At 63.2% G+C, this 9,475-nt stretch overlaps 1 protein-coding gene across 1 annotated transcript; it reads right to left on the reverse strand.

The window, feature by feature from the left end:
• Positions 1-1,534: 1,534 nt before the first annotated feature.
• On the reverse strand, positions 1,535-9,049 carry LOC140905783 (uncharacterized). Its single transcript, XM_073329255.2, has 4 exons — positions 8,921-9,049; positions 6,600-6,726; positions 5,872-5,985; positions 1,535-5,149 (listed from the first exon to the last, which is right to left on the reverse strand). The coding sequence occupies exons 1-4, from the start codon at positions 8,942-8,944 to the stop codon at positions 4,152-4,154; spliced, it is 1,263 nt and encodes a 420-aa protein (XP_073185356.1). The 5' UTR covers positions 8,945-9,049; the 3' UTR covers positions 1,535-4,151.
• Between the last annotated feature and the right edge of the window lie 426 nt (positions 9,050-9,475).

Consider the following 9,475-nt stretch of genomic DNA (forward strand, 5'->3'; position numbering starts at 1 on the left):
CTGGCTGTGAGCTGCGGTGGGTGGTGAGTGCGGGCAGGCGCCAGGCAGCAGCCAGTTACGCGTCGCCTCTGCTGCCCACCCATCGGCCCTTTACGTGCTCCCCCCTCACCGTCCTCTCCCTGCTTTGCCCCTTCACACACACCCTCAATCCCACTGCTCCTCCATATCCCCCCCCCCCCGCCCCAGCAGGGCATGTCCCATTCCCAGCCCCAGTGGAGAGCTCAGCTCATCACAACCTGGCCGGCAGGCTCCTTCCTTTCCCCACTGCCTCTGGCTGGGCCGGCACCCCAGGATCGCCCAAGACCCTCCAGCCCGGGGCACTGGCCAGGAGGAGCCGAATCCTGCATGTGCCAAAGCCCCGCACAGCGCTGGCATGGGGAAGCCTCCCCGCCCTGCAGCTAAGCTCGGGGGGAGGGGGCAATTTCCAGCCTGTTCACACACCGAACCTGCAGGCTCCACAACAGATAGGGGCTTAGCATCATCTTCACCCCCCAGGCCTCCAGCCTAGGTCCTGCCCCCAGGGAGCATGGGGCCGCCCCGTCCCCTAGGCACCCTCCCCTGCTGAGCCACCTGGCCAGGTTCCTTAGGGCTTAACCCCTTCCTGCCCGCGCTGTAGCCAGGGGACAGGAGGCACTGGGTTATGTCCGTGGCCAGCAGCAGCCTGCAGGTGCTAGCTGCCTTTTGACACTGTGTGGGGCAGGAAGGCGGGGGGAGAAGAGATGAGCTCTCCAAAGACATGGGCCTGGTCATCCCTTTCCCCCCCCTCACCCCCCCCCACAGCTGTAGGCAGCTCCCATCCCTTCCCTCCCCAAAACGCTGCTGCTGGCCACATTCTGGTGTGAACCCTGGCAGAAATGGAGGGGGTGGGGGGAGAGGGGCATGTGACCCTGTGTGTTGTCCCCCCACACACACACCTTGCCTTGGGAAGATACAGTGTCAGGAACCAGGAGAGGCAGGCAGGCATGGAGGGCAGAGAGCACCAGGCAGGGATGGTCGGGTTGGTTGGTCACACATCTCCCGCGCACCCTGTGAGAGAGGTGTACGGGAGTGTATGTGTCACTTCTCCCTCTGTGTGTGTGTGGGGGGGCACCCCTCCCGTGTGAACCCTAAAGCCTTAAAGAGAAGAAGGTAAATTTTAACGGGCTCAGTCAACTTGATGGTAATGTGAACGTTTGTTCTGCATAGTTCTGATCGATTGCCATTGAACTCGCTTGAATACGAGTAATTTTACCGGGTGTCCCGTGTTCAGCAGAGGGAAGCATAGTCACCCTAGGTCTCAGGCAGGAGTCGGGGGCTCTCCAGAAGGGAGTTCTAGCACCCGGAGAGGGTTGCCGTTAACCTGCGAAGCAGAGGGGCCAATTCCTAATGAATTAAACATCCCCAGGGGAATAAGAGGTCTGACATAAAGGGCAGGTGGAAGGAAGCTGCTGAGTGAGTTTCCCAGGAAAAGTTCATCACTGATGGTTTGACTTGAGCTCTTGAAACCAAGAATCTTGAAACCAATAATCCGATATCACCTGTACAACACCTGATCCTGACTCACGATATCTTTATTCCTTACCCTGAGCTCACCCAGTAACAGGAAATAGCCACCGTACCAACACTGGGCCCGTGGAGATGTACCCCTTGCCACCAGCCCGACAGGCTCAGCTCTGGCCAGGACATGTGGCCAGAGCCCCTGCAGTTGTTATAATGCAGTATCTGGGTTACTGCAGGGCCCACAGCCTGCCAGGCATCACCTACATGGACAGGGAGCCGCAGGCCCAGCTCCAAGGAGCTGACAGCTCAGGGCACCATGTAAACATACGAAGGGTGGGGAACTGAATAAATACACATCGACTATACCCAACTGCCCCCGCCCCCTCACCACTGTTAGCTGGCCAAGGTCCTGGAGACATGACCCGGCCTGGAGGAGGGACATGCAGGGGGGGGAGGCGGGATGGGAGTGGTCTCAGAGATCAGTCCAGGGAGGGGGTCGCAGTCGTGTAGGAGGCCAAGGCGAGAACAGCAGAGAAGCAGACAAGTAGGCAGTCAAAGCTGGCATCATCGATGGGTCAGAAGGGACAGGGGATGACATCAAAACGGCCATGCCGGGTCAGACCAATGGTCCATCTAGCCCAGGATCCTGTCTTCCAACAGTGGCCGATGCCAGGTGCTTCAGAGGGAATGAACAGAACAGGGCGGTTTATTAAGTGATCCATCCCTTGGCGTCCACTCCCAACTGCTGACAGATGGAGGTTTAGGGACACTCGGAGCATGGTGCTGCGTCCCTGACCATCTTGGCTAATAGCCATTGATAGACCAATCCTCCAGGAACTGGTCTAGTTCTTTTTTTGAACCGTTATAGTCTTGGCGTTTACAACATCCCTTGGCAAGGAGTTCCACAGGTTGACTGTGCATTGTGGGAAGTATCTCCTTAGGCTGACATGACAAGACCAGAATGGACAAGCCAGGGGAGGGTTTGCAGATAGCATTTTGCGGAGAGCCCCAAGCAAGGAATAACTCTCTATTTTCGGCAGGACCTGCAAATCCCCAGGTAATGGTCTGTCTGCAGCCAGATTTACACGAGGTCCCCAAGACATTCTGTCCATTGAAAGAAAGAGGAATTTGTGTCCCCAGCACCATGGAGGTGGCCCAGATTCGGTACTCACTGCGCTGCTGCTCAGCAGAAATGGCAGCCTGCCAGGAATGGGCTCCCCGCAGAATGGGAACTGCCCTAGCAATTTCCGCCTGACTTGCAGTGCTGGTCCCCATCGCTGGGCCGTCCCCGGGGGGGGGAGTCTGGAAGGCAGATGGCTGCTTCTGCACATTCGGGGGGCGCACAGTCAGGACACACACAATGCTGTGCAGTTTCTCCCTGGAGGAGGGTGGGCACTAGGAACATGGGTCACCTCGCTGCAGCCCGGCCTGGAGGGATTATATCTGCCCTGAACTCTGCACAGACTTCACTGTCTCTCCCCACTGCCCCACGGGGAACCCTCCCCACACCCCCCTCTGCTGCGATGGGGGGCAGCCCTGCGCAGCTCTGGAGCTGCGGAGCATTTCCAAAATCCTGGCGCAGTTATAATGTGAAGGGACCAAGGTACAGGGCACCCCTTCGATGCTGTGGTGAAACAAGCAGGGCGGGCGTCCCGCCCAGTGCAGCCAGCGCACTGGGAAATGCCCCACAGGACCGTCTCTATGGGAAAAACCAGTCACACTGGGAACAGCAGCTAGAGGAGCCTCACGCTCAACCGTGGGAACTTCTACAGCCCGGGCTATGCCGGGGGCCAACCAGACAATCCATCCATTTATCTGGCTACCATCACCGTGGTATCTAGGCGTCTCACAAGCATGACTGCATTTATCCCCACCCCACCCCCCGTGGGCAGGACAGGCTGGTATCACCATTGTACGGCTGGGACAGCGAGGCCCTGAGCGGCTAAGAGACATGCACAAGGCCACACAGAAATCTGTAGCAGAGCAGGGACATGAACCCAAGGCTTCGGCTAGTGCCCTGACCTCTCTCAGAAACTGCCCAATGGTCCTTCTTAGGGGGCTGCAGGAGACCCAGCGTGAGATTCTCTGCCCTGGGTGAAGCAGGAGGCCCGACCGGATGGTCAGAACAATCTCTTCTGGCCTTCGCTGCTATGACTCTCTAAGACCACCACTGCCTATGGGTGGGTTAGGTAACTATGGGGGGCTCAGGACGCCCATTGGCGGGCCGGGGAACTGCCATTTGAGGAGGGGGATGTAGCTCTCAGGGCAGCCAGGCCCAGGGCGAGTCTGGTGCCTTACAATGAGGACACACGGCAGTATACTGACGACCAGTGAAATTCCCCCGGGGAGAGGGCTGGCTGGCAAGGCCTTGGCACCGCTTGAGTCCCGCATGCGCGCCAGCCCTCAGCCCTGGGGTGAATTTCACCCCCTACCCTTAGCAAGGGCAGAACCCCCCCAGAGTGACCTAACCAGGCCTCTGCAAGACAGCAGAGCTTCCCCGCAAAGGCAGGGGTCTTGCTCCATGGCCCAGGGGACCCCCAGGCTGAGGCAACACCTAGGCCTCGCCCCAGCCCTCTGCCCGGGGGGAGTTTCAGCCCCGGTCCTTAGCAACACCAGAGCCAGGCAGCCTGCCAGGCCCGGCTGCAGCCTCCAGCAGCCAGAGCGGCAGGGGGCTACTGCTCGTCCCCGTGGTCCCTCTGATGGAGGAGCAGCTTGGTCTTGAAGCTGAAGCTCCTCCCGCAGTGGGCGCAGGCGTACGGCTTGAACCGCCGGTGCAGCTTCCGGTGGGCCATGAGGTTGGCCTTGTTGCAGAAGGCGCGGTCGCACTCGGGGCAGGCGTAGGGCCGCTCCCCGGTGTGCACCCGCTGGTGCATGAGGAGGTTGCCGTTGCGGCTGAAGCTGCGGCCGCAGTCGGCGCACTTGTGGGAGCGCTCCTGCGGGTGGCTCCGCTGGTGGATCAGCAGGCTCTCCTTCCAGCTGAAGCTGCGCTCGCAGCGGGCGCACACGAAGGGCCTCTCCTCGCGGTGCGCCGCCTCGTGCTGGGCCAGGCTGGCCGGGTCGCCGAAGCTCTGCCCGCACTCGGGGCACCGGTGGGGCGTGTCCCCGGCGTGCTCCTTCCTGTGGGCCAGCAGGTTCCTCCGGTGGCGGAAGCTCTCCCCGCACAGGCTGCAGGCGTGGCCGCCCTCGCCCGCGTGCCCCGCCCGGTGCCGCAGCAGGTCGCCCTTGAGGCAGAAGCCCTTCCCGCACTCGGTGCACGCGTGCCGGCTCGTGCCCCGCCGCTTCTTGTGGGTCAGCAGGTTGCGGCGGTGGCGGAAGCTCTTCCCGCAGGCCCGGCACTCGTGGGGCCCGGCGCCCGGGTGCAGGCGCTGGTGGGCGCTCAGCGAGGCCTCGTCATCAAAGCTCTTCCCGCACTCGCAGCAGATGAGGGGGCCCTCGCTCGCTGGGTGGATCATGGCCAACGGGCCGCTCAGGAACGCGCCGTCCCTTCCCTCCCACTCCGGGGACTGCTGGGGGGCGTCTCCGGCCAGCTCCCTCGGCTTCACCTCGCACCACAGGGCAGGATATTCCAGCACAAACCCCTCGGCTCCCCCGGCCAGCGAGGTGGGCGCCGCCCACTGCTCGTTGCAGCCCTCCGCCGACCGCTCCTCCTTGACACACCTGCCCCAGCCAGCTGTTGGACAGACCAAGCCAAGCAGTTACACGCTGGGAAGGGGCTGGGGGAGGCCGGATGCTCTGCTGGTGCCACAGAGCCACACACCTTTGCCCATTCCCACCAGCCCCGGGCCCACCCAGCGCCTCGAGCCACACCTCTGCCCCCGCGGCGCGCTGTGGAGTGAGGCTGGGAGGGGCCGGGCCATAGAGACACCGTGTCTCTGCCGGTGCCCGCTGTGCAGCCAATGCGGGCAGAGATCCTGGGCAAGGCTAGCGTGCGTGTGCTAGGGCACGGCACACTCCCCGTCGGGCGGGAACACGACCGGGACTGGCCCGCAGGGCGGGAGGAACGAATGGTAGACCGATGAGCTCCCGCACCATGTGCCCTATCTCCCTGCAGGAACGGCCTTGCCGCGGATCTCATTGCAGAGCAAGGAGCCCAGGGAGATCGGGGGCTGGAGGCTGGGATGCCCCTTAGCAGCGCAGAGCGGGCAGACAGCCGCCGTGAGGAGCAGAGAGCTGGCACAAGCAGTTCTACCCCCAGCCCCGTCTTGGCCCTAGCAGAGGGGCCGCGCCCAGGCCACTGCTGCATGAACGTCTCTTGGGGATACTGATCAGCCAGCGCAGGGCCTGAGTCCCCCTCTGCTCATCTCCACCTGGGACAGGGACTGAACGTCGCACCAAGTTTCTGCTCTTTTGTCTCTGAGCAGTTTGCTGGGAAGGGGAATCGGTGCCGCTCACCTGTGCTGGGGGCATCCAGGATTCCTCTGTCCCTCTCCCCCTGGGGAGCTGCAGCGTGTGGCTCTTCCCCTCGCTCCATTTTACAGATCATTTCCGGTTTGGGGCCTGCAGAACCTGGGCACGGGGAGAGACCCACAGTCTGGGTTTCCTGTGTCCGCCGCAGAAAGAGGTGATTTGCAAACGCGTCGGATGTGAGTGGGAGATGCTGTCACAGGGGCTCTTCATTCCGACTGCAAACCTCTTGGGGCAGGGACACATGGGGGGCTACTGCCTGGGGTGAGCCCAGCTCCCGCAGGGCTGCGTCCATACGTAACAGCAGTGTGTGGACGGGCACCGCCCCTGCGAGGTGCAGCCCACCGGTACCTGGAGCAGGCTGGAATTCCTCATCCCTGCTGGGAGAGGCAGCTGCTGAGGGATGGGCAGGTACCTGCAGCCCCTGGGCCCCGTGGAGGGGACATGCTCCCAGGCAGAACAGTTCAGCCAGTTTCCCAGGCTCTTCTGAAGAGACATTTGGATGCCCTGCAGCATTTCAAATGTTCCCTTGAAAAGGGCTACCATGGGACTGGGCCGTGTCTGGACCATGCACAGAGCTCGCTCGCTGCCCGAGAGGTGCGAGCTCCAGCTGGCTCCTGTGGGCTAGAGGGTCTCCCTCAGGGTGGATTTCATCCCATTCCCACTTTGGCACCGGCCAGGGCCTTTCACAGACTCTAACAGGGCCTGAGTCTTACCCAGCGAGGCGATGAGCTCGTAATTCTCCATCATCACCACCCGGTACAGCTCCTGCTGCCATTCAGCTAACACCCCCCACTCCTCTGGGGAGAAATAGACCGCCACGTCCTCAAATGACACCAGGGCCTGAAACACAAGAAGGGTCCCCATTCAGGACCTACTGATTCAGTGGCATCTTTATCCACCTTCCTCATGGTCACATCCTCCAAGCTGCCCCACTCACCGCCCAGCCTAGGGCCCCATGGCCGGTTGGGTCACCTTCCTTTACCTTGCCCGAGACAGGTTTTGTCTCTGATCTTCTGCTGACCAGTCCCACGTGGCTTCAAGCCTGGGGGTGTCCCGAGCTTGTCCTATGCGGGGTGGGGTGACTGCTCAGGAAGACTGGTGTAGTGGGCACAGTGGTGGGCCGGCGCTCAGGGGACCTGGGGCAGTTCCTGGTTCTGCCACAGACTCCCTGTGTGACCCTGGATACATCACTTAGTATCTCCAGTGGCCAGATGGGAGGTTAACACTTACCTCCTCCCTACCTTTATCTGTGTTATTTAGATTTGCCTGTAAGCACCACAGGGCAGGGGCTGTCTCTGACTCTGGGTATATCCAGAGCCCACCACAATGGGACCCTGATCTAGGGTCATTAGGGTGTCACCATAATACTGCCAATTACCGCATCCAGCCCTGGTCTGTGCCAGGCTGAGAGTAGCCCCTGATCTACCCAGCTGGCACTCAGACCTACCCAGCCAGCCCGCAGACCCACCCGGCTGGTGTCTCGATGAGAACATGCAGCTGCAGAGGAGGGAGAGATCCCAGGGGAGCCAGTTTGCAGCAGGCTCGCTTGGGCTAAACTTAAAGGTGATCTGCAAAGCCGAAAACATTGGACTTCCGCCCTTTCTCATGATGCATAACGGCCAGAGAGACCAGAACAGAACAGGACTGTGGTGGGAGTCTGCTTGTTTTTTACCTTACAGCTACATCAGGAATATCAAGTCTCCTCTTCCTTGATCTTTGGGCGGACTGAGAAACGTGGCCTCTCCTGGAAGGGCAGGTGGTGACGAGCCAAACTTTAGCTCAGAGAGCTTTTCTCTCCAGTCTTCCTCGGGCATTGGAGTTAAACAGGTGCCACCACAAAGAAACAGACTCCGTCGCATTTTAAACAGTCACTGCCCCCCTTCGTTAGCCGGGCTTCACTTGCAGGGCACCGCTCATGCCCCGTCTAGCAGGTCTGTCTGGTTGATTACACTACGCTCACCCCACACGGACAGTCATTCAGGGCGCTCTCCGGTCAGCCAGAGGCTCCCAGGGAGACCAGCCCCTCCTTCCAATACACAAACAAGCAGAATGACAACGTCCAAACCCCCTTTGTGCATCCTAAAGACGCAGCGGCCACAACAACTCGGTTTTAAGAACATTCGCGGGTCCCCGGGAAGAGGCAGAGCCCCGAGAACTCGGGCCGTTCCGAACTCGGCCAGTGGGATCCCTTCGTTATCCGTGACGAGTCGTGCAGCGCCATGTGCCGAGCTTTCCACGATGCGCAATCCGAACCGACCGTGGCCGCCACGTCCAGGGGGTTCTGGGAGCAGGGCTGGATGTCCCGACCCTGGAGGCCCCAGGGGACTCCAGCAGCTGGGCACCCAGAGGCTCTACCCTTAAAAGGCAGGTTGACGGGACTACCTCTGTCGGGGGCGAAAAGGCCACCACACCCCCTGCGCGCCCCAGCCCGCCCCGGGGGGATGGAAGAACGGGTCCGTCGCCGGAGCTGGGCCCGTTCCTGCCCTGACGGACCGTCCCCTTCTGCGGCCGTAGCCCAGGGCTGGGGCTATGCCGGGGGGCTCCCTGTCTGCAGCACCGTTTCCTGCCCCTCCAGCAGCTCCAGAGCCTGGCCCAGCCTTCAAGGGCTGGGAGCCTGCGCGGGGGGCGATTTCCGGGAGTCCCGCTGCGCTCACCCGGCAGAGGCTCAGAGATGCGGCTCCCAGGCGCCGGCCCCGGCCCCCGGCACTGGAAACGGGCGCTGGGGGCAGCCAAACGCACAGGGCAGGAGCCTGGCCCCGGCCCCTGGGGGCACTGGCTGTGCCGGGCCCGCCGGGATGTGTCCAGGGGATGCACCCGAGCTCGGACTAGATGATCTAACGGTCCCCGGCCGCTGGCCCCGGCCCCGCAGCCGGGCGGGGAGGGGAAGGTGCCGCAGGGGAGCCCCCCGCCAGCAGGCGCCCCGAGCCCACCGGCGCTGCCCGAGCCGAGCCGAGCCGAACGGAGCCGAGCCGAGCGGAACCGAGCCGAGCCGCGCGGAACCGAGCCGAGCCGAGCCGCGCGGAACCGAGCCTACCTGAGCAGCGCTCCCAGCGGCCATGCCCCCTGCGCGGCCCGGGGCTCTGCGCGCCGCTCGGCTGGGCTCGCCGGAGCCTCCCGCGGCACCGCCGCGCTTCCTCCGCCGGGCTAGGCCGGGGCCGGGGCCGGGGCCGGGGCCGGGGCCGGAAGAAGGCGGGCGGGGACGGGGGAGGAGCCGCTCACACCGCCCGGCCCAGCGCTGGGGAGGAGCAGCCCGGGCCCGGCCAGGGACTCGCTGCCGACGAGCCGGTTCCCTCCACCCGGCCCGCGGCTGCAGCGGGGCTCGGCTCTTCCCCGGCCCGGTCCGGGGTCCCCAAACTCGGCCCTGGCCGGGGGCTTTGGGCACAAGCCGGGACCCCGGCCACCGAACCTGCTGCGGGTGCAAAGACCCCGGGTCCCCCCCGCCCTCAGCCGGGCCGGCCCCACGGGGCTCCCCAGGGTCCTCCCTCCCTTAGCCGGTCCAGCCCCGCAGGGCTCCCTGGGCTCCCCTCCCTTAGCCAGCCCTGCCCCGCCCCGCAGGGCTTGCCAGTGACAGACCCCAGCTCCCCCTCCC

Source organism: Lepidochelys kempii, chromosome 2 (genome assembly GCF_965140285.1).
Source record: "Lepidochelys kempii isolate rLepKem1 chromosome 2, rLepKem1.hap1, whole genome shotgun sequence".
NCBI classification, from domain to species: Eukaryota; Metazoa; Chordata; order Testudines; family Cheloniidae; genus Lepidochelys; species Lepidochelys kempii.

What these genes read in the sequence shown, in the direction of transcription:
- LOC140905783 (XM_073329255.2), bottom strand. Translation starts at nt 8,944, where the DNA reads ATGGCCGCTGGGAGCGCTGCTCAG. An exon ending in CCGCTGGGAGCGCTGCTCAG is followed by an intron (nt 6,727 to 8,920) that starts GTAGGCTCGGTT and finishes CTTGTGTTTCAG; the next exon opens with GCCCTGGTGTCATTTGAGGA. An exon ending in CCTGGATGCCCCCAGCACAG is followed by an intron (nt 5,150 to 5,871) that starts GTGAGCGGCACC and finishes TCTGTCCAACAG; the next exon opens with CTGGCTGGGGCAGGTGTGTC.